This window comes from Sceloporus undulatus, chromosome 2, assembly GCF_019175285.1.
Source record: "Sceloporus undulatus isolate JIND9_A2432 ecotype Alabama chromosome 2, SceUnd_v1.1, whole genome shotgun sequence".
Taxonomy (NCBI): domain Eukaryota; kingdom Metazoa; phylum Chordata; class Lepidosauria; order Squamata; family Phrynosomatidae; genus Sceloporus; species Sceloporus undulatus.
In genome coordinates, this window is record NC_056523.1 from 170,182,497 (window position 1) to 170,207,177 (window position 24,681).

General features: G+C 43.9%; 1 protein-coding gene across 1 annotated transcript; it reads right to left on the minus strand.

The window, feature by feature from the left end:
- Positions 1-331: 331 nt before the first annotated feature.
- On the minus strand, positions 332-23,941 carry TMBIM6 (transmembrane BAX inhibitor motif containing 6). The gene is made up of 10 exons (XM_042451202.1): positions 23,821-23,941; positions 10,405-10,510; positions 9,083-9,191; positions 7,780-7,900; positions 7,174-7,222; positions 6,467-6,564; positions 6,262-6,341; positions 4,153-4,253; positions 3,640-3,712; positions 332-1,854 (listed from the first exon to the last, which is right to left on the minus strand). The coding sequence occupies exons 2-10, from the start codon at positions 10,458-10,460 to the stop codon at positions 1,831-1,833; spliced, it is 711 nt and encodes a 236-aa protein (XP_042307136.1). The 5' UTR covers positions 10,461-10,510; positions 23,821-23,941; the 3' UTR covers positions 332-1,830.
- Positions 23,942-24,681: the final 740 nt, after the last annotated feature.

Sequence of the window (24,681 nt, forward strand, 5' to 3'; positions counted from 1 at the left end):
AGGCCAGCTTCTACTATGCAAACAGTCATCATTTCCAGCAGGATGCACCTTCAAGCCCCTAACTGTTCTGCTAGGTCTGCCTGTGAAACAACTGTGCCTCTCATCACTCTCATCACACCTCATCACTGGCCAGTCCAGCAATACCTGGAAGACCATTAGAGGGCCTAGAATAAATTCCAGAACATGAAAACATACAGCAATTCACAGCACATAAGTCAATCTGGGAGAAAAGTTGAACAGTTCCTGAAGACAGGTGCCTTGGTAGCTCTGAGTAGAAGTCATCAAGAAACAAGTTAGGGCAGAAGTCTTAGAGAAAAAAGCAAGCAGAAGGTAAATTTGAGGATTTTTATTTTAATATTTTATTTTCCCGTACAAAGCAAGACAATGTAAATTTCATATTTGAATCAAAACACCTTTTTTTAAAACCCCTGTCTCTTCACAGTAAGGAGTCTAGAGAATGCAGCCAGAGCTGGACATCCAATGAGCGACAGAGTGTAATCATTACTGTATTAAAACCTGTTAGACAAGGTCTCTATAAAGTATATCTCTCGAAGCTTAGTTCTTGGCACTGGTTCCAAAGGGGGAAGAAAGGGAGAGTAAGAAGAAGGGAAATTCCTTTATTCTCAAGCAAGCAGAGTTGGAGTCTGGCTTTGGGTGCCAAGAAGGGAAGATCAACATTATCTAGTTTGCTGCAGGGTAAGTTTTTCAGGCTCCTTAACAGGCTTATACATGGAGCTGGATTTATGCTGAATTGTAGATTCCATCCTGCTTCCAATAGGCAGGAGCAGCTCGTCTCACTGGATGTCAGATGCTTCCACTCCAGCACATTCACCCACAGATGTTAAAAGGGAAGACACAGTTGCATCTTAACATGGCTACCTCTCTCACAACCACAGCTTATGCTCCTGGAAAGATTTGCAGAGCTAGGTTGGTCTCAGCTCCCTGAATTCCAAAGTGCAGGGCTCTTTCTAATCAGCAAAGCTAAGCATTACCTGTCTAAGGCCCAAAATAGCATTAAACCAGATTGAACCTTATCCAGACCAATCAATGCCTGGCTCAAGGGACTGTTTGTGGCAGTTGCTAACTTCCAAGATGGGGACTAGAAAAAAAGTCTCATTTGCATGGCAGCTAGTTTTTGCCACCCAGCAGCAAAACTAGGGGCTGGGGGGAGGGTAGGAAGCACACTGGGTCAGCAAGCTCTCATCATTGCCACTCCAAGTTGTGAGGACCTTGGGCAAGTCTTGTTATCTCCAGATACAGCTGTCCTTGTGTTCCTGGAAAGCCATTTGAGTAACATGGGTATCCTAAAAAAGTCCTTGCAAAGGGCCAGTTCTATTTGTTTTGGAGACAAGTGCGAAACAGTAGTTTTTACCAACAGCAGAAATTGTCCCACAGCACCAAAGTGTGAACTTGTCTCCCTCTCTTACCCTTAACTCTCATGGTGCCTGGGATGGGGAACAGAGAGGGATGAGAAGTTACCTTGAGCTACCCAGTGGCAACTGTGGGATCATTGTCAACAGGACAGACCTGAGTGACAGTAGTCACAGACAAAAAAAGGGGAAGGGGAATAGTGTGTTTACACACAAAAGTGGAGCAAAGCCAGACTCCAGCATTAGGATCAGCCAGTTAGCTCTTTCAAAGAGGCTCAAAAAACCAAGAGGGGGGAAAACACCCAATTTCCACAAAGTATGAAAGTGTCACAGATGCTTCTCATTCACACAGAATAGGGTGGGGGACACCTTTAATGCAGGTCAAGTTGGATGGAAGCAAGAAAGAGGCAAATGGGAAGGGCCGGAAAACGTAGGTTCCACACAGGCAGCTGGTGTAACTTCACTTTTCTTTCTTCTTCTTATTCTGAAAAGGACAAGTACAAAACATTGTCATCAATGTTCAGATTTCTGGAAAAGGCAGACGTCCTATTGTTCAGAATAAAGGATCCTGTATCTTTCTTCTATTATTAGTATCTCTGGGGCAGAATCCAGCCTTCAAAATGCAGCCTCTCTTCCTTAAGATGATTCACTATTGGCCTGATAGTTTGAACTGAAGAGGTAATTGCTGGTAACTCATGCCATCACAACCCTTTGAGATGAACAGGATCAGTGTGGTGGAGTATCTTTCTTTGGAGGCTTTTAAACAGAGGCTGGATGGCCATCTGTGGAGGATGCTTTGCTTCTTTGTTCCTGCATGGCAGGGAGTTGGGCTGCATGGCCCTTGTGGTCTCTTCCATCTCTATGATTCTAGGTACTGGCAGTGCTTTGCAAAGGACTGGTAATTGTTCAACCATCTTATCTCTTGACCTAGAAGCTGCAAACCAATCTTCCCTGATAGCATCTTTAGCTGTGCCATCTTAGGATTGTTGAAGTGGCAATTAAATGAGCTAACAATTCTAGGTCAGCCTTGCAAAGACAGTTGAGGTCAACAGAAATTACTAGCCATAACATATGCTTTTAATAGCCTGCCTGTTATCCTTGTGCATGTTCCAAATCCTTCTATGTATTTTATTCACTTGCGAGTTGTATCTTGTTCTCCAGAGAGCAGGTGAACAGTTTTTAAACAAGCCTAGTCTAGGTACAGTACTTAGTAATTTACTGGCTTTTTGGAGATCCAATAATCTATTCTTTCTGTAGTCATGGCTAACAATTTTCAGACTTCAGAAGACAGTCTGTATTTGGATCCCCAAAACAGCAGCCACCCTAGTGGTTACCCAGCCAAAGACATCCATTAGTATTTTCCAAAAACCTGAAACTTAACATACAAGAAGATGAAATATTCTTGCCTGGTTTGTATGTCAAAATTAACCAAGGAGTTATGGTTGGCTTTTGAAATAGAAATAAAATAAATAACTGATCATCCTTAATTTTAATTTTTAGACCATCAGCCCTATAATTTGTTTTCTTGGCAACGGTCAGTGCTCTGGCTTGTCCCCTCAACCCAGAGAAAGAAAACCACAAAACAAGCCTGGATTTTCTTCTGGGGTGGGGAGCCCAAACACTGAAGCTATCATGTTTTGGATGTAATAATGAACAAGTCATGAACACTGGTTTGTTTAGCTATCCCGGCTGCAAGTGGAAATGGGCAGCACAGATTGATAAACCAGGATTCCCTAGCCTCTATGTCAGATTACAGCCTCAGATTTTCTCCAAGCTTCACTTGTGCCTCTTCACTTTCAACTTGATGCCAGTGCTCAGTCTTTGCTTTAATTTTCTTCCTCATACTTTAGACATGTGCCACATCCTTACAATCTGCATACTTGTTCCATCTTCTGTTTTCTTTCACTTTGTTATGGCAAATCCTTCTTTTCCATTCAACTCCCCCCTCCTCCTTCCCATCTCTCACACTTTTAGCGCCTGCAGGGAGGGATTTGTTTTTATAGTTTTGGATAACAGGCAATGCATATTGGCTGCATTGTGGGCATGTGATGATGATGTCAGGAGAACCTGTCAAGTTCTGTGCAGGATGCTTGTTTAAAAGCATCAATCAAGGGAGCCAAGTTGTTTTCATTCTCCCCACTTGGCATGTGAAAGGAAGAATGCCTTCTCCTTAGATGCACACCTTAGGCTGCTCAGGTATAGCCAACTGTTTGTCCCACCACAGCAATATTCATTTTGAACAGCCAGCCAGCACAAAATGCAGACTAACCTCATTCATGCCCAAGATGACCATGAGCTCTCGGAAGATGTTGACAAAATCCAGAAAGAGATCCACACAGTGCCTGGTAGAGAAGAGAAAGCATGGGCTGAGTATCCAGCTGCAGCACACAGTTACAAGTGCTAGGCCAGAATGAATCTTGCCAAATCAGTCCCTCTGTCTAAATGGATTAAACAGCATGATCTAGAGAAGCTTCTAATGCAGGAGATCCCAACTACCTCCCATCTGGCTTCTTGCTGCATTAATGAATTTTAGTTCATTTAGCTAGGAAATATTTAAACATCCTTCATGAAATACAAGCACATTCTGCTTTTGCACAGTGCTGTGACCAGCAACAGCATGATTCTGCCTTTTGTATATTGAGCCCCATATTGTAGAAGCTAGATTTTAATTCCCACCTTTTAGCTCTTTCCTCATCTAGCTTCTCTCTCTCTCTCTCTCTCCCTCTCTCTCTCCTATAGAGCTGTAGAGCTAATGCCCACAAATCAGTTTGCATATACTCACCAGATATAGTCCTTGTCTCCATTCTCAGCTTTCTCAATTATGAGCTGAGTGTCAAACAGCACAAAGCCACACATGACCATAAGTCCAATGTAGAGATTAACCTGAAGGTAAGAAGACAGCCCACTTGTCAAAGGTAGTCAAATCAGATCACTCAAAATGGCTGCACTACCTGTGAAGGACATGCTTCACTCTGAGAGCTCATACAGCTTTAACGCTCAGCTTTGAGGTATCCAGTTCACAATGTGGTATCAGGCAAGGAAATAAGCATCCAAAGGGATCCAAGCCAGCTCACAAATAAAAATTCTAAAAACATTACAGTAAAATAATTAAAAATATCAGCTAAAAATAATATAAAATTATAAACATTAAAACCACATTAAAACCACAATACCCACCCCATATAACAAACATCCCATATAAACACCATCCCATGATCACACATTAAAAGCCTGCCTGAATAAAACTGTTTTTGCTTGCCAATGAAAGGAAGCAGAGCATGCTTTACTTCTTACGGAAGGGCATTCCAGAGGGCGGGAGCAGCCACTGAGAAGGCGTTCTCTCATGTCCTCACCAGGGGAACCTATGATCTTGATGGGACCAAGAGAAAGCCTTCTCCTGAAAAGCTTAGGGTTCTAGCAAGTTTATATAGGGACATACAGTCTCTCAAATAGTCTGGATCTAAGCCATGTAGGGCTTTATAGGTCATAACCAGCACTTCGAATTGTGTCCCAAAAAGAACCAGTAGCCAGTAAAACTGTTTTAGCAAGTAAGCTATATGCTCCCTATAACTGGCCCCAGTCAGCAGTCTCACTGTGGCATTTTGAACTCACTGAAGTTTCTGAACAGTTTCCAAAGGCAGTCCCGTATAAAGTGCGCTGCAGTAGTTCAAATGGGATGTAATCAAGGCATGTGTCACCGTAGCTAGATCTGACATCTCAAGGAATGGGTGCTTTTGGTGCACTAGTTTCAGCTATGCAAATGCACTCCTGGCCACTGCTGAAACCTGGGCATTCAGGCTCAGAGTTGAGTCCAGGATCACACCCAAGCTGCAAGCCTGAGATTTCAGGGGGAGTGTAACCCCATCCAGCACTGGCTGAATCACTATTCCCTAATCTGCCTTACCACTGAACAGGTGCATCTCTGTATTATCTGGATTAAGCTTCTATTTGTTTGCCCTCATCCAGTCTATTACTGACCCGCTGACACTGGATCAATACAGAGACAGCTTCCTTGGAATCAGATGGGAAGGAGAGAGAGAGTTGCATGTCATCCGCATACTGGTGACATCGCACCCCAAAGCTCCGGATGACCTCTCCCAGTGGTTTCATGCAGATGTTAAATAACATAGGGGACAGAACAGAACCCTGAGGGACTCCACAGGTCAACGGCCAGGGGGTCGAACAGAAGTCCCCCAACACCACCTTCTGAGTTCGCCCCTCCAAGAAAGACCAGAACCACTGCATAACAGTGCCCCTAAATCCCATCCCAGATTTAATATGATTTTCATTCGATGGTGAGGAAAGCTTCTGGAGCCTTTATAGCTCTTTGTTCTTCCCCTTAACTATGATCCAAAACACACTGCAGAAATAATCCAGTTTGAAACCACTTCAACTACCTTGGCTCAATGCTAGAAAGTTCTGGGAACTGTAGTTTTGGGAGACATTTAGCCTTCTCTGTCAGAGAGCTCTGGTACCACAATAAACTATAATTCCTAGTATTCCCTAGCACTGAGCGAGGGCAGTTAAAGTGGTCTCAAACTGGATTATTTCTGCAGTGTATTTTGGACCTATCTAGGGCAGAATTCTACAAAGTAAGAAGCTCTGCAAAATTTCCACAGTATGTACAAGTCATAGAATTTAGATTGGATTATTCTTAGGAACAGAAGTATTTTTAAAAAAATGAAGTTGCAGCATTTACTAATTTACCAAGGCAGGCTTTTGTGAGGTAAACAAGATGCTATGCACACACATTTGACAATCCACACAATGAATTATTCTGAGATAAGCTTGCCAGCTCAGGACTAAAGGGAAATTTTTGTTGCAGTTGAGACTCTGCTGCTGTTAACCTTATCCATTTCCTGTAAGCTGACACTAGGCAAGAGCCACTTACTGTGAAGAGCCAAGTTGAGCCTACAAAAATGTTGATCAGGGAAAAGAAGAGCATCAGGAACAGGCCAGAAAACAAGATACCTGCAAAAAGGAACCAGAACCACAATGAACAAAACACTAAATTTTGCAGTTTTCTCTCAATGTTCTTTTAAGGTATGGAAAGAAAGTCGAGTCCACTCCCAACCCCATCCCTCACAGATCCTTACCTCCGAGGTACAGATAGGCACGGCGCTTGGCAAAGAGGGCACTCAGGGAGAAGCAACTGAAGATTACAGCTGTGCCCAGGAAAGCAGTTGGGATGATGCTGCAATGGGAGGAGGGGAGGGTGAGAGAGAGAAGGCAAAAGTGGGTGATGTCCTGGGTGTCAAAACAAAGCCCCAGATGAGACCTGCAAACACCCTTGAGGCATCCAAATGAAGCCCATAGCATCCGTGTACTCCATGACATTAATGGACCTCTGTCTAGACCTGGAGGCTAAGTTAAATTGAAGTTTGGGGTGGAAGGAGGCTGCTTTTTGGCCAGAAGTGATTATGTTGGACTGTGACTTTTGAAATCCAGGTTCAGATTCCATTGAGCCATGAAACTCACTAGGTGACACTGGTCCAGCCTGTTACTTCGAGATGACTTATCTCACAGGGCCTTTGTAAAGGATCAAGTGGACAAGAGGAGAGCTATGTAGTTGAATACAAGAATGTGGTGTAGCTAAAAAAATAAGTGTGTAAATAATTTAGCCAGAGATACAGGGGAAACTCTAACTGTGGGCCTATAATTAGCATGACTGGCTTAATTACAAACTTAATTGTAATTGGCCAGTTTTCTGTGGAGAAAGGTTGTAGGCAGGTTCCTGACAACCTGCTGGAGTGGTACTTTTAAGAGTGGCATGGAACAAGGCAGTCAGGGTTTTTGTTCTTACCTGGGGTTGATGGCAATGCACATCTCCAGCAGAGGACCTAGATTGACTCCTGGAAGAACAAAGTAATAGTTTGGGGATTTCATATTTTGGCTCTTGAATTGAAATCCATAATCAAAATCAGACAGAAAAGCTGTGAAATTCTCACTATTCAGAAAGCAACTAAGGGTCCTAGAACATCTTTATAGCATTTCATAAGAAACTACCATTTTAAGGGAACTAGGGCTACACTTTTCTAGTCTGCTAGATAATTCCAGACTCTCTCTTTCATACATACAATCGTAATGTAAAGTCACTCCCCAGGAAAGCAACCCCAGGCAGCTGCTTATGACTATAAATTACAAAGCCCACAGCCAGACTCATTTGCACCAGCAATTCTCATGGAAACCTTGCCACTCTACCAGGACGACGGGCAAAGACCTATAGTAACTGAGCCTATACAGCAGCACTGTTTACACAGCACAGCCATCAACCCCATCCTACAGGGCAGTCTGTCTGAAGGCATCCTGATACAAACTATTTGTCCTCCACTGGTGGAAATCCCAAATTTGACATTTAACAAAACTTCACTGCATTCACTCCCTTGTTCATTTATCCAGATGCACATACCAGTGAGGAAAGCAAAGCCTGCTAGCATGCCCAGCCGTTTCTCTTCTGTTTCACGGCTGTGGGGTGTGGCCATCAGCCAGATCATAAGACCCAATGCTCCCAGGCCAGTCAACAGACCGAACTGCAAGATAGAATGGAGATTAATGGGGGTACAATTTGGGCTAGAAATTCTATAGGAAAGAACAGGCTCAATCTAAATCATAAAACTGGAACAATTCCATTCTAATAAGCCCCAGACAGTAACCCAGCCAATAGCCATGGTTAAATGGCCTGCTCAAGGATATTCCAGATCCCTTTAGTGGACTGAAAGGCAGGTTTTGTTCTTATTTCTTTTTTTCTTTGCAGTTCATAAGGGAATATATGGAAACAATGCTCTATTCTATTGGACTTGACTCTACTCTATTGGACTTCAATTCCTCCCACCTTTCACTATTTTGCACAATGAGTGCCAAGAGACCAGAATAATATATTTTTTTAAAACTTCTTAAACATTTTGATTTTGAACTACCATGTGAGACTCAAAACAACAAGTGGTGAAATCCTAAATGCACTTGGGAATAAATCCTATTAAAGTGAGCCTGTGCAGTATAGTGCTTTCAGTGTTGGATTTTGGATGTTACAAGGCGGGAGTTCAATATATACATTCAGACATGGAAACCAACTGGGTGGCCTTGGCCAAGCCCCACTTAGAGGAAAGCAATGGCAACCCTTTTTTGAATGGATCTTGCCAAGAAAATCCCTTGATAGGGCAACCCTAGAGCTGCAATATGTCAGAACCAACTTGAATGAACACCCACATTGTCCTGGCGAATGCAGTGATATTTGCTTGTGAGAATATATCTGTAGAAGTGCTCATTTGGTCAGCTTGGAAGACTATACTCAGTGGCAAAGTGAGCCAAGTCAGTGGGTCCAAAGGGCAATCCCCCTCCCAAACTAACTGCAGTTACACCTTGCTGCTGCCCAAGGAATTTGGAAATGGATCTTAAGGAAATCTACTTCTTGTTTTGGGAGAAGTGAGGCATATGTACATGGGGAATGTGAGCTTTGTTTCAATGGACAAATGACACTTTTAAGAAGCTTCTGGGAGTCAAATTCTTCTTTAAACAAACACCTATATGTAGATATACCATGACAGGAAAAGACAAGAAGCTGCAAAAACATGCGTGTGGGCCCTATGTCACTCAATCCCAAACAACAGCACAAAGGTCATTTTGAGAACATGCTCTGCAACCATCTCACAAGCACTATCCAATGGACACAGCACGTACACATCAGTATGGGAGCAATGCCAAAATGCCCTTACCTGCACCAGCTGAGTCACCACATTGATGTATGCTCCAGCTGCTGCTAGGAACATGCATAGTGCAAAACTAGCATAGACTTTCTTCAGGTGCTGCTGGGTTGAGGTGGAGCTGCAGTGGACAAGAGAAGGAACAATGTCAGTGCTGCGACCATCTCCAGTTTGCTGAAGCACAGCCACTCCCTGGTTGCTGTTCCCCAGCTCCCAAACACTCAACAAACTACTAAGAGCAAACACGACTTAATTTGCCAGGGATCATCTTAGTGAAAGTAAACACTTATAGCCACTTCGCCAGGACTTCCCTACCAAGAAATCACTTGCTGCAAGGCCCAAAGTCTGGGGAGTTGGAAAAACGGGGGGGGGGGGGGGGATCCTAGGGTCTGGTCACTGTGATACTCCTGAAGCACAAAGATTTGCCATGTTTCTTCTGTACAGTGCATGTGCTCCCTATATTGGGAGAAAGACAGGATACAATACAATAAAATAATAATTATGATGATGTTCCTAAAAACTAGTACGAGACCATTTCAATCAGAAATGGGAACCAGAATCAGAAAAGTCTGGCCCACTTTGCAAACTCCATTCCCTTTAGAAACATGGACTCTGACAGATCTGAAGCAAGGCAATGCAAACCTTCCACACTTCTCAAGGAAAGATTTCTAGCCTCTGCCAGGACTTTCAAAAGCACAGGATATGAAATGTGATCACTGTACATGTCAGAACAGATTAGTGATAACCACGAAGTTTAGCATACTGAGAGCTTCAGTTTTCACATTTAAAACAAGGAGCTCCTTTTGCTTTTTTCCCTTTAAAAAAATCTTGAATCTTAAATTCTAGAAAGAGCACGATAGTATCTCCCAGTCTTAGGTGTTGGGAGGCATGGGGTGGAGATAGCAGCCAAGCATGCTGTCACAGGCTAAAAAAAAAAAAAAACCTTAAGAGCATCATTCTTTGCCCTTTCCATAATTGATAAAAATAAGATAGTGCATGCAAATATGTACTGTAAAAATACATATATTTGTTTGATTAATATAAGATTTGCACTATTGACATTGCATTAGGGCACAACCAATTACATGGAATTTTGATTTTTAGTCCAATTTACATACCATCCTGAGCAGGAGGCCACTCCCTCAACAAGGAAACTTAAAAGCCTGAAGAGTTCTAGCTCTTGCAACCCACATCCTCCACTCCCAACTAACATCTGGACTAAAGAACAGACCCCCCCAAGATCACCCAGCAGTTCCCAAACACATCTAAAAGAAGCAAATCTCTGAAAGACTAATAGAATACAGAGAGTTTAAGCAAGGCAAGGGTCTACTCACATGTGGGAGAATTTGAAGAGAGCATCAAAATTTATGTTCCTGTTGAAAACATCCATTTTGCTAGCCAGCAGGTTGACACAACTTTCTTGATGTCAAAATACACAATCTGTAGGAAGGAAGTATAAAGCCGCATCAGTGGAGAATGGATAGCCACAGAGCTCTTTTCTAGGAATGAGCAATGCATTTCCTAACACCCATAGGCATCCACACCTTTCAGAACCCAAACCAAATCCCTCCTATCTAGCTTCCCAAACCATATTACTGTACTCAACATGCTCCAACCCACTGAGAGATTCCAGAGGGGACCAATCTCCCATTACTAGGAACATTTCAAGAATGCCAGCCTCATCTCAAAGCTCTTAATCTCCTCCCTCCCAACAGAAGGAGCTTCAAGCCATTTGCTAATAATCCTGATACTACTGAATTAACAAAGATGAGGGAAACATTAAAGGGAACACAGTACTAACCCTTTAACTAATGGGTGTGTGTGTGTGTGCGCGCACTAAAATGTTAACAGCCAAGGGGGAGGTCACAAACTACTGAATAATAGAATAAGCTAATGACACTCAGAAGGTTCAAGCCCAACTCCACAGGAAAAGTCCAGCTAGTCCTTACAGACTGGAACAGATACATAAGCCAATTGTTAAGTCTCACTACATCCATACTACTCTTGGAGACAAATTTTGACCCCAGGTTTCACCAATCACTTTGATTTCCAGAAATTCAGAGAGAAAGAAAAGAAGAGGCGGCAGAGAGAAATATCCAGGAACAGAAATATTAGTAGTTAACCAGCAGATTAGTAAAATGGTTCAGGAAATACCAGTGCAAAGGAAAAAAGATCACTGTCCTCTATTCGTGATTCTCCACCTGACCCAAAAGCGGCTCCTGTTTTGTCCTGGTCTGAATATCCAAGAGTAGCTACTGCAGTTTCACAGGCACCCAGTCGCTTTGGTACACACAGTGCAATTATTGCAAGCCGTTGCAACAGGCTCCTGAGGGAAACTGAACTCCCAGGGGAGGGTGGCTTTGCAATTGTGGAAAGCACTCCTATTAACACCCATAATGACCTCCTCAGGCAGAGATGGGGTAATGCAATGTAGGCAGCCCTCCCAAGTGCAATCTGTAGCTCCCCAATTCTCAAGGAGGGACTCCTTCCCTCTGTACTGTCTTGCTTCAACATATAAGTGTGTGCATACATGTGTTCAAGTCGCCTGCTGATGTACGGTGATCCCATTAATTCCATAGGCTTTTCTTAAACAAGAAATTATCAGAGGTGGTCCAGCCAGTTTTTTCCTCAGAAATATAGACTATAGCACCTGGTATTTGTTGGCAGTTTCCTATCCAAATACCAACCAGGGCTGACCCTATTTAGCTTCCAAGATCAGATGGATCTGGTGCCTCTAGAACATGTACAGGATTTATACCCACCAAGGAAAAAAATTGCAAATGTGAGATACCCATCTCCCAGTACAGTGACACCCTTCACAATACGTACACCACAAGAAGTTATTCTCGTCATACGGCTCTAGCCTAATAACTAGCAATTGCTCCAACCTCCTCAGTTGAAACCAGTTCCACAACTGACTGCTTATCCTTGAACAAGCAGGGGAGGAGAAAGCTTGGGGACAAGCCTGAAAGGCAGACCCAGATTGGCTGGTAAGGAAAGGTGATTTTGCAAGTATCCTATCCACCCTCTGGATGGAGAAACACTATGACACTTCCTCCTTGGCAAAGATGGAAAATGCCAGGCTGGCACTTGTCCCCTCCAAAAGTTGCTTTTGACTTTTTATCATTCCATTTAGTCTCCTACTGCTTCAGAAAGTGTTCCTAGTTAATAGATTATCAACAAGGTTTGCCAGGTTACATGTGAGCTATACTGGCATCAGAGAGTGAGAGTGTGTGCGTGTGCATACGCACATGCACACGCACACGCATGCACACCCAACCTAAATTACTGTGTGACTTAGCCCAGATTTCAAATCCCAGACCTGGGAGTATAAGGCTCACTTTCTATCCCTAAGAGAGGTAAAAGCCACCGCCAAGCTCCAAAACTCTTGACATTTTATGAAATACAATATGCAAGCTTTTGAAGCTTCACTTACTTATTCTTCAGGCACAGAAGATTAAAAATCACACAAGAGGAAGAAATGGCTAGAATGTTAGAGTTACAGGTCTACATTCTTTCTGAGATGTCAAGTTAAGATGCTACTGAGGGTTTTCAACACAGGCAGAGGCCACTTCCATTACTGACCATGGGAGGACTGGTGACAAAGAACAACAAAAGAGGGGTAATAAAATCTCAGGTCCATTAGCAACAGAAAAGTAACTTCTCCTGAGATCCAGTTATCCCTTTCCCATGTGAAGCTAACTGCTCCATTCTTAGGCAGAGAACATAGAATTTCTCAATGAGTTTCTGTACTGTTACATCGGGAAAACCTTCTGAGTTCTTAGGTGGTAAAACTTGCCAAACTGGAGTGAAATGAAGGAGTTTATCTTTGTTGGAGGTAGAAAACTTTAAAGAGTTAAGTCCCAGTCTTTTGGTTCTCTCTTTCTTAGGATTATCCTGTTGTGTTTTAATTAGGTAACTTGAAATAAAAGGTGGGGGTATTCAGGGGTAGCTGCAACAGGGAAATCCTAAACAAGGATTAGGATTAATTATGCTCCTGTATGATTTTTAAAATCTTTGCCTGATGACGAAGACAATGACCTTTTGAAAGCTTGCATAATGCTTTGGCATTGGGCCAGTAAAGGTATTACTGCTTGTAGATTTTGGATTTTGTTGTATCATATTCTTCCTGGCCTGGAATAGAGAAAGAGAAAGCCTGGCAGCAGGAAAGGATGGCTTTCCCCCATTTAAGGGCATTCGTAGTCTCAATGGATTACACGTGTCCACCTTCATTTTAGCTTTGCTTCACATTTAAAGGCTCTTCGGCTGGCACATGTCTGCTTGCATTGTGGGAAAGACACACCCCAAAGTTATTCTTCAAAAAATGCAGACTAGAGGTGTGAAAAGACAACTCCCTAAGCAGTAGTTAGCTGGAAAAGCTAGAAAGTAGAAACACAGCAGACTGCTGCGCATGGTAGCTAATGTGAATGTATGCTAGGGCCCCAAAATAGGTCACACTAGGGTAGAGGAAATATGGAGACTGGCACAGCTATGCTTCTACTCATAATAATAATAATAATAATAATAATAATATTTATTTGTATACCGCCCTCTGGCAAACCAATCCGGGCGGTTAACAACAGTAAAATATAAAATATGACAATTAAAAACACTTTATCCCTCCCCCCCTTAAGACAGTATTAAATAGTATAACATATTAAAAATACAATATCAAGGATAAAAACAGCAATTAAAACTAAAAACCCTGATATCCCTCTGTTGATCCTCAACCATCTCTAAGATGGGGCCACGGGAGGAATGAGGGAATCAGGGAACCTGGGAAGGGATGGTTAATCTGGAAAGGCCTGCCGGAAGAGATCCGTCTTGACCGCTTTTTTAAAGCTGTCTAATGATGTTATCTGACGGATCTCATCCGGCAGGTCGTTCCAGAGTTTGGGGGCGACAGCAGAGAACGCCCTCTGGGAGGTTGCCGCAAGCCTAGATTTTAGAGGCTGCAGCAAGTTCCTCCCAGAGGACCGGAGAGCGCGGGGAGGATTGTACGGGAGGAGGCGGTCCCTGAGATAGCTTGGACCCAAGCCATTTAGGGCTTTAAAGGTGATAACCAACACCTTGTACTGGGCCCGGAAGCTGATAGGCAGCCAGTGGAGGGACCTCAAAACCGGAGTAATGTGGTCCCTCCTAGATGTACCTGACACAAGCCTGGCTGCCATGTTTTGAACCAGCTGTAATTTCCGAGTCAAGCACAGGGGTAGCCCCATGTAGAGTGCATTACAGAAATCAAGGCGTGAGGTTACCAGTGCGTGCACAACCGTCTCGAGATCCCTTACTTCCAGAAAAGGGCGCAGCTGGCGTATCAGCCGAAGCTGATAACAGGCACTCCTAACCGTTGCATTTACCTGATTTGTCATCAGGAGCGACGAGTCAAGGAGCACCCCCAGACTGCGAACACAGTCGCTGGAGGAGAGTGTGACCCCATCCAGGACTGGAGGTTGCAACCCAATTCTTGGTTTCGGGGCCGCTACCATGAGCACCTCCGTCTTGTCTGGATTCAGTTTCAATCTGTTTTTCCTCATCCAGCCCATTACCGCCTGAAGACATTCATTGAGAGAAGAGATGCCATCGGAATTCGAGGCCGACGAACGAGATACGGAGAAATAGATTTGGGTGTCATCAGCGTACTGATAACACCCAGCACCATAACTCCGTATTATCTCACCCAGCGGCTTCATATAGATGTTAAATAACATCGGGGACAAAATAGCCCCCTGAGGAACCCCACAAGTGAGGTACCTCTTACTGGAGCTACAGTCCCCGAGTAGCACCCTCTGAGACCTGCCCGAGAGGAAGGACCGGAACCACTGCAAAGCAGTGCCCCCAATACCTAACCCCTTCAGGCGGTCCAAGAGGATGCCGTGATCTATAGTATCAAAAGCCGCTGAGAGGTCTAAGAGCACCAACAGGGTCACACTCCCCCTGTCAATGCTCAGACGCAGATCGTCGGTCAAGGCAACCATGGCAGTCTCAACCCCAAAGCCTGTCCTAAAGCCAGTTTGAAATGGGTCTAGATAATCGGCTTCATCCAAGACAGCTTGGAGCTGAAGGGCAACCGCCCTCTCGATCACCTTGCTCAAAAATGGCAGCAATGACACCGGCCTATAATTCTTCATATCCAGGGGGTCCAGGGAAGGTTTTTTCAGGAGCGGCCTAACCGCCGCTTCCTTTAAACAAGATGGAACATGTCCTTCCCTGAAGGATGCACCGATGATATCCGTGAGGAATCTCATCAATGCATCCCCCCCCTGGACGGCCAGCCATGATGGGCAAGGGTCAAGAGGGCAAGTTGTCTTCCTCACCTTACCAAGCAGCTTACAAGCATGCCAAAAACTTTTCAAGACTGAAGCCAGATTGACTCAAGGAGGTCTAGAGACACTTCATGTGCAACATTTAGACTTTTCCATAGGGACAGACCTCTGACCTGAAAGTCTCCCAACTTTCTCTTAAGGGTTCAAAACATGTCAGACTGAGAGGCGGCTATAACCAGACAATAAAGGCTTAACAGCAGTAGCTTTAAGCTTGAGAGGCATCTATCCACCCACCATCTCCAGGCACCAGGCACTAGCCTTTGAAGTCACAACAGGAACAGATCACAGACTCCATTACATTATGGGCCAGCTACAAATATTTACAGAGCTAGGCTATTATTTCCTCTTAACCAGTCCCATTTATACCATAATAGGTGGCAGTATTCCTTCCCAGCCCTGCTACCAGAAATGTCTCTCTGTCTTTTTAAAAAGAGTTAACAAGAGCTGATTCTGGGACTTTCTCCACAGAGGATACAGACTCTGCTAAGCACTGACCTTTCACCAAATTCTACCAGAATTGACTTGGAATTATAATTATTTGAATGGGGAGGGGAAAAACCTTCTCCGAGCAAAGATGCTGAACAAATATAGCATGTTATTTAACCCACTAGCCTCAAAACATGACATCAGAATATGTAAAATTAAATACAGTCTACCTTACGTATCCATTGATTCTTTATCCACATTTTTAATTACCCATGGCTTGAAAATATTCCCCAAAAATATAAATTCCAAAAAGCAAACCTTGATTTTGCCATTCTATATAAGGGACACAATTACAGCATTGTATTTAATGGGATGAGCACCCACGGATATTGGCATCCACGGGGTTTCCTGGAACCAAACCCCAGCAGATACCAAGGGCCCAATGTATAGCATGAAGACTATTCTTTTTACAAACTGTAGTAATTATGATGTACAAATACAAACACCTCTTCAAACACATTGGATCCAGGGACAAAATATACCTAGATTCTAGTGGCAGAAGCCATAAATACCTTGTCATTTAGCAAATGGAAAGTCTTCCTGCTGATTAGTGTTATCTGAGGGAGAAGACAGAAGGTCCTTTGCATGTATTGGTATACCTTCCAATGATGTATTCATCAGGATTTCTGACACCCAATTGTCTGGCAAAAGGAACAACAACATGACTCACACTCCTCTAAACTGGACTACTGAATAGGTTGTGAGGAATGGATTTTGGTGTGGCAGGAGTGATGTCTAATACCACTCAGTTTCGTTGCTCAAACTATAATTGTCAGTATGTCTTTCACACCAGACATAGTTAGATCCTGTGAAAACAAATAGTTCTCAGAAGCCTTAGATTTGCTCAGCATCTTTCCAACTTAATAATGCTCTAACAAGAACCTCTCCTAGTGACATAATAGGTGTTTTATATATAAGATTGTTCATACAGTGCAGTTGTTCTCAAACTTGTTTCGCCAGTCACTCAGAAACTGTGAGGGTCCTAGCAGACCACTTAAACTTAATTTTGTTCAACTGACTAAAGCATGAATACAATTTTAGTAAGTTTTTTCCCCTTCAGTCTGGGCATTACTACATTTGTATTATATCATAATTGCATTATCCCCCATTATGGTCTTTAAAGCTATCTGTTAACCACTTTGAGTGCTTCCTTTTAGTAGAGAAGGGGAACAAAAATGAAGCAATATTCCCAATAATAATAATAATAATAATAATAATAATAATAATAATAATAATAATTTTATTATGAGAAAAGAGAAATCAGCTGCAGAGCCATAGGCACACATTCTCTATAATTCCACAGCCTTCCCATGGATCACCAGAATGGAGCTCAGATGACCAGCGGACCATGGGACACAATTTAAAAATCACCAAGACAGCGAACAACAGAGGATATAATGAATATGGTCTTCAACTGCCCAAGTGCCACAGTTCCAGCCTGACATGTGATCTTAGCCAAGAGATCTCCAGAAACACTAAAAGTCTGGAATCTGTTTGGTGTTGTTGCGTGCCCTCACGTTATTTCCAACTAATGGCAACTGTGAGGTTAACCTATCACAGAATCTTCTGGGGCTAAGAGTGTGTGAAAGCCAGTGGATTTCCATGGCTGAGTGGGGAATGAAACCCTGATCTACAGAGTCGTAATCCAATGCTTAAACTATTACACCACCCTGGCTCTCCAATCTGTTTACAGATTACTAAAAGCTATTTTGCATTTTCATTACCCCCAAATAAGGGAAACATTTAAAGCAAAGAAACAATGGCAAACTAGTCTGTGTCTCTTTTAAAAACACCACTAAGCAAAAGCTAAGCTAGCAGCTGCGATAATGGTCAGAGACAAGTCATGAACACTGGCTCTTTCTAGACTTTAGATAATCACAATCCTTTAAATGCTGAACTGCTGGTTTAGAAAGCTACACTGAAGAAGACTTGTCTTCCAAAGCTTTTGCTCTTAGCAATACTGGACCAAGTACAAAGAGTTTCTCTTTTAGGAATCTGAATCCCCCAATCTCTGCTGCAAGCAAAAGGGCAGGTGAATTGAACAGCAAACAAACAAACAAACAAACAAACTCCAATTACTGACTCTAGGAGGAACCACAGTTCAGTCATTAGACTAAATACTTTACCATCAGCAAGCACCAGGCTCAGTCCTTGCCATCTCTACCTAAAAGGATCAGAAGATGTTAGTCAGATCATGGCTGATCCTAGTATATTTAGTGGGTCCTTGGTATCCACTGGGGTTGGTTCCAGGACCCCCCGTGGATACCAAATCCGATGCTCAAGTCCCATTATATACAATGGATAGTAAAATAGTGTCCCTTATATAGAATGGCAAAAGCAAGGTTTGCTTTTGGAATTTATTTATTTTTGAATATTTTCAAACCATGGATGGTGGAATCTGTGGATAAAACAAATCCATGGATATGTAGGGACAACTATAATATGACAGAGTATATATATGAAGCACTCTATCATTGTTAGTCCCCATGAAATGCCAGTTATTCCTCATCCAGCATAAGATGCCTGTTCACCTGAACGGTGCGTGACCAAACACATCCCACAAACTTTGGGGGTAGGAAAGACTTGAAGCTTCATCTCTCACATCAAAACCTGTCCCTGTCCCCAGTGACCTATGTTCACATGGTACATTTTCACATGTTTATGCACCATGAGATCCTTGGCTAGTTTGAGCCCATTAGGTGGAAACCACATGATTCTACGTTTAAACAAATCCAAAACAGAATTTAAAATTGACAAGGACTCTCTCAACGACAGAACAAATTGTAACTTGGCAGCACCTTTGTAAACCAAGTTAAATAATGACCTTGATTGTAAGGAAGTGAAGAATCCCTTACTTATCAACAAATGTCAGCTAATACTTAGTCATACCTACAACCTTTAACCCTGAAAGCTAGTCTTGAGTGACAGCTTCAGAGAGACAATACATATTCTACCCATCAGTACCCCCTCATAGGAACTTACTGTCAAAGAAATGGAGGGGAGAAGGGAGGGAGGGAGGCAGAAGGGGGAATACCCCCCCTCCTTAGAGATCCCTCACTAAATAAATGCAGCAGGCTGACCCTCACACAAATCAGATGACTGGTCAGCAAAACAGTGTTACACAATGACCTATAACATCATAAACCCATGGAGCCACTATGACATCAGAAAGCAAGCTACTCAGTCATGAAGTTCTGTACCAAGATGCACTTTGTTGCTGGTGGAAACTGCTGATAGTTGAGAAGGAGACATGTTAACATAGATTTAAATGTCTAAGCATTATATCTTGCCCTTTCCCCAGGAAATGTGACTCAAGACAGATTTTAAATTAAAAGAGATAACACTAGCACTTCTTTCTTTCATTTTTAAAAGCAAGTGTAACAGGGTTACTTTTCAAGACCCCCCAATCCACCTGGCCTACTATCCTATCAAAGAAGGGCTTATACTTTGAGTAAAGGATTCATGCTTTGAAAACCCACCCAGCCCTTCCCAATCTCTCCTAAACACAGACACACCTTCTGAGCAATTAGAAATGGAGCAACACTAAAACTATAAAACCGTACCCCAGCTTTAGTGAGTGAGTGACAGACCAGTCCTCATTAAAAAAAAAACAAAACAGGTTGTAAAACTGACTTTCAACATCAGCAGCGAGCTTCACAGGTCAACCCCCTGCACTCCTCTCTTTGCAAATATTGATCACTTCCTAGCCAAGCTCTTCAAGCCTTCCACTCTCAGACATCTCTTCAAGCAAGAAGCAGTTTTATTCCAATTGTCCCAAGCTCAAGAAGGGTTTTTTTTTATTTGAAGCTCAGACTTCCTCTCCCCAAGACCATAACCAAGGAGAAAGGCAAGGGCTATAGAGGGAAAGTAAGGCGCGTTACAGACGCGCCAAAGGGGCGTGCTAGGGTTAGGAAGGGGCGTGTTAGGGTTGAGAAGGGGTGTCACTTCCTGACGCCCCTCAACCCTAATACGGACCGAGTCCGTACAAAATGGTGGCGCCCGTCCACACAGGGGCCGCCATTTTGACGTTGCGGACGCTTAACATCTGGACATTGCGCAGAGGAAGTGATGCTGCGAGTGCACAACTAGTGCCTCACAGCACCACTTCCGGGCCCCAGAAAGAAGTGCCATTTCAGCGCTTCTTTCTGGCTGCGCCCGGGAACCGTGCGGTTTGGCCGCCGCAATTCCCAAACACAGCAACTGGCGGCAGTGGCAGACCGCCCGTTTTGGGCGGTCTGTAACTTGCCTAAGACTACTGTCCCACAGCAGGTACATCTGCTGTGTTGATAAGACCAATCCCATGCCTTTGCTCATATTAGTCTAATGAAAAGGTTCATGGAGATGAAATGCTGCCCACTGACGAGCTCAGTATGTCTCATTAACCAACTGGAATTTGAGAACAATGTCAGTTCCAGAACATGGAGCAATTTGCACACAAAGCAATAGGCCCACCCAGCCTCTGCAGACAAATCATCTAAAACGTCAAAGCCTGTGGACAGCTTGAATCTGTAACGTATTACCATAGGAACTGGTTTCATTAGCACCCCAAACTGAAGGGTAGCTGCAGAGGAAGGCCAGTTTTTCCCTGGCTGCAGGGTCTAATTTCTAAATCAAGGTGGACAAGGGCAGACCACATGCCACATACGGACCAAAAAGGCCATTTCTGCAATTCCAAGCTCCTCTCAAGCCCTGCAAACATAATGATGGTTTCCCTAACCTACCTCTCCAGAAACCCCCTTAAACCTTTGAAACATAGAAACATGGCAACTAGAATGGATACCACATCATCTCCATTGCTCCTGGACATATTGGTACAGCCCATTTTTATTATTATAAGCAGGTGGCTGTGCAACAGGTAAAAACCCCGAACAGATAAAGATTTATTTGGAAGAAGGTAATACCTCATCTGCAATCCTGTTGGGGGAACTAGCTGACTCCTACCCCTTTCCTTTTTAGCAAGTTCTTTGTCCTACAAGAATAAGAAATACTACAGAGATAAGGCCAGCTTGACACGTAAACCTTGACCCACACCAGGCAGTTCTGGACTACTAGAAACATGGTCCTTTTACCCAAACTACCTGCCACACACAGGCCATTTCTTTATCTGTTTTGTGTGTGAGAGTGCGCACATGTTTTGGCAAGAAAAATAAGCAACAGGAAGGGGGTTAGGAAACACACCCATGAACGCAGACCAATGTAACACATGAGGGAAACTGAAAGAGATTAGACAACTTATTTTTAAAAAGCCTCTACTCTGCAACTGCAAGAAGCTGAACATATTTTCATTTCTTAGGCATATTATAGTGTGAGCCTGAAGGCAAACAACTCTTTTTGTTACCTATATGATACTTAATATTTTTAACCTCCTAATGTGGTAGTGTGACCTTAATACCCTAAGGCACCAGGTCCTGCCTGATTTTGGAAGCTAAGCAGGGTCAGTTGTGGTTAGTATTTGGATGAGAGACCAACCACTATCAGTAGCTGTAAGCTAAATCTTAAGAGGCAGAAACTGGCAAAACCACCTCTGAGTCTTTCTTGCCTAAAGAAAGCTTATGAAATCCATGGGGTCACCATCAGGAGACCTGAAAGCACCCACAGACACAAAAGAACATTACTGAGTTACACGACAGAGCTGGCAAAGGCAATACTTTTCAGTATCATGGCATTTAATAGCTCTGTGGGTTGATGGAACCCCAGAGATATTTTAAGATCCTCTGTGTTAATTTAGGTCTTACATTTTCTAGTTCTTGTGTTATGCAAAAAGATGAGTAATGTCTTCAAAGCTACAGTTCCATGGACTATGGACTACAGTGGTACCCTGGGTTACGAAATTCATTCGTTCCGCCGCCGCTTTCGTAACCCGGAATACTTCGCAAGCCGAAAAAACCCATTGGCGCTAATGGGGAAAAGCCGCGATTTCGTGTGAAATAGCGCCGAAAAGCACCAAAAATTTTTTCGTAACCCGAAAAAACCTTCGTAACCCGGAACAGTTTTTTTAATTGGATTTTTTTCGTAACCCGGAAATTTCGTAAGGCGGCGCATTCGTATCCCAGGGTACCACTGTACCAGGTGTCATAGGCTATATTTCAGAGGCAGCAGGAACTGGCAAAAACCACTTGTGAGTCTTCCTTGCCTGAGGAAACTCATGAAGTCCATAATACAATAACATCTCAAATCCACAAAACGGTGATATCTTTTATTGGGCCAACCAAAATGCATGACATACATGCTGCAAACTTTCGAAGCTCCATCGACTTCTTCATCTCACTGTTGTTGTGTGCCTTCAAGCCATTTCTGATTTATTGCCATCCCAAGACAAACCTATCTTGGGGTTTTTCTTGATGAGTTTCTTCAAAGGGTTTTTTGCCATTGCCATCCTCTTGAGGCTGAGGGAGTGTAACTTTTGCCCAAGGTCACCCAGTGGGTTTCCATGGTCGAGCTGGGACTTGAACTCTGATCTTCAGAGTCACACAGTCCACAGCATACAATGCTAGCTCACCCTCCTCAGGTCTCCAACAGTCGACTGAAGAATTGAGGGCGCAGAGACTGAGAGGAGATGTGGCAATAGCACTAGCAAGTACATTTCTATACCGCTTATCAGTGCACTTAAGCACTCCGGAAGCCGTTTCCAATGTGTAAGCCAGTGGCTCTCAGCCTTTGGGCCTCCAGGTGTTTTGGACTTCAATTCCCAGAAGTCCCATCCAGTATGCTCATTGCTCAGGAATTCTGGAAGGTGAAGTCTCAAAAATCTAGAGGACCAAAGGTTGAGAACCACTGGTGTAAGCTAATTGCCCCCAACATTTTAGCGGCCTCTGAGGACGCAAGCCTGGCCATCGTAGTATTAAGAAGTAATGCAAAACAATAACAATAATAGTGGGTTTTTTGTGGGTGTTTCAGGCTATGTGGCCATGCTCTGGAAGAGTTTATTCTTGACGTTTCACCAGCAGCTGTGGCTGGCATCCTCTCTGAAGATCCGGTTCCTCAGGCCAGCCCTCCCCCCCCCGCCCTTCCTGATCCCTGGCCCAGAAGAAGAGCCGCCCTTCAACCTTTGCTCCCTCCCTCCCTCCCTCCTTCCGCGAGAGGAGGAGGAGGAGGGGCGGGGGAGAGAAAGGGAGGAGCTAAGGAAAAAGGGTGGGGTGATCTCTATGACGTCATCCCCAGACACTCCCCCACACACACCCCAAAGGGGCTCTTGGGGAAGCCAAGCCTGGCCCCACACAGACGGGCAGATAGGTAGATACACACACATCTATATCTATATTTAGATATAGATATACAGTATAGATCCAGATAGATGCACAAATACAATATACACACACACCTCTCTCTCTCTATGTACAGTATAGATCTAGACAGATACAGACATATACTATTAATGTATATATCTGTATTATATATATATATATATATACACACACACAATATATATATATATACACTTACCATTTACATATATACATTACATATATATGTACACACACACTATATATAAATATATACACTATATATAAGTACACACCGACACACACACACATATATACATTTACATATACAATTTCTATTATATATATATATATATACACACACACTCTCTCTCTCTATATATATATGTACACACCGACAAGATATACATATATACATACACACACATATATACATGCACACATTATATATATATATATATATATATATATAAACACACACACACACACACTGCCTATATTTATCTATGTCTTCTATATGCACCGTGTGTCTCCCCTCCCCTCCCCCTCCTCCTGAGGCGGGGAATTCCGGAGGGGGAGGGGCGTGGGGCCAGTGACGCTGACGTCGCCTCCTCAGAAAAGAAACCGTTTCTCTTTTTAGACGCCTCCAGAGTCCGGCTGCTACGGAGACGAAACCGGAAGTAGGCCTCTGGGGGCCACCGCGGCGACGGTTTCTTACCTGCTGCGGAGTTCCTCGTCGCCACCGAAGCTCAACAGCTGCTGCCGCCGTTCCTCTCCGAGCGTTACGTGTCTCTGGCCCTCGTCCGCCTCCGCCCCTCCCCTTTATCTCCTCCCCGCCCTCCCATTGGTCCGCGCGGAACTGGTCCCGCCCCACCGTTCCCTCGACTCTGATTGGACGAGGCGGTCTCGTCTCTACCTCTCTATTGGCTGCCGGGCCGCGCCCGAGCGGCTGCGATTGGTTCCTATTGGAAGGACGCAAACAAGAAGAACAGGATGGAGCGGCGAGGGGAGATTGTTTCGTTTGTTCCCAGTATCGGGCCAATAGGCGACGTTGGATTGCTTCATTGTCCGCCGCTGCCCCCTGGTGGCCGGAGCGAGAAGCGCAGCGCTTACAAGCGCGACGCAGCGCCTCTAGCGGCGGCGTCGCATAACAGAGAGCCCCCTGCTGGTGGCTCCGACTAACTGCAGGCGGTTATCTGGCGGAAACTCCATTTGCTGCTGACTGTTGTCTTTGTCGACTTCGGCTTATGGCGACCTTGCGAATCGGAACTGAGAGGAAAACCCGAACTCGCCTCGGATCCGCTGCAGTGCGGACAGACAGGTCTGCAGCCGAGGCAGGAGGAGGAGGAGGAGGAGAACCTGGGCTTGGAAAATAGCTACACTTTCCCTGGCTGTGTGGCTGGGAAATCCGGATTTCTGCCTGGGAGGAAGAAGAGGCTGCAGTGAGAAGGACAGGGCTGGGAGCAGGAGCAGCAGAGGGCCGCCAGGAAGAGAGACAGAGAGACAGAGAGAGAGAGAGAGAGATAACGCTAGTATATATTTTATTATATACTATTATTTATATTTAATATGTATATAA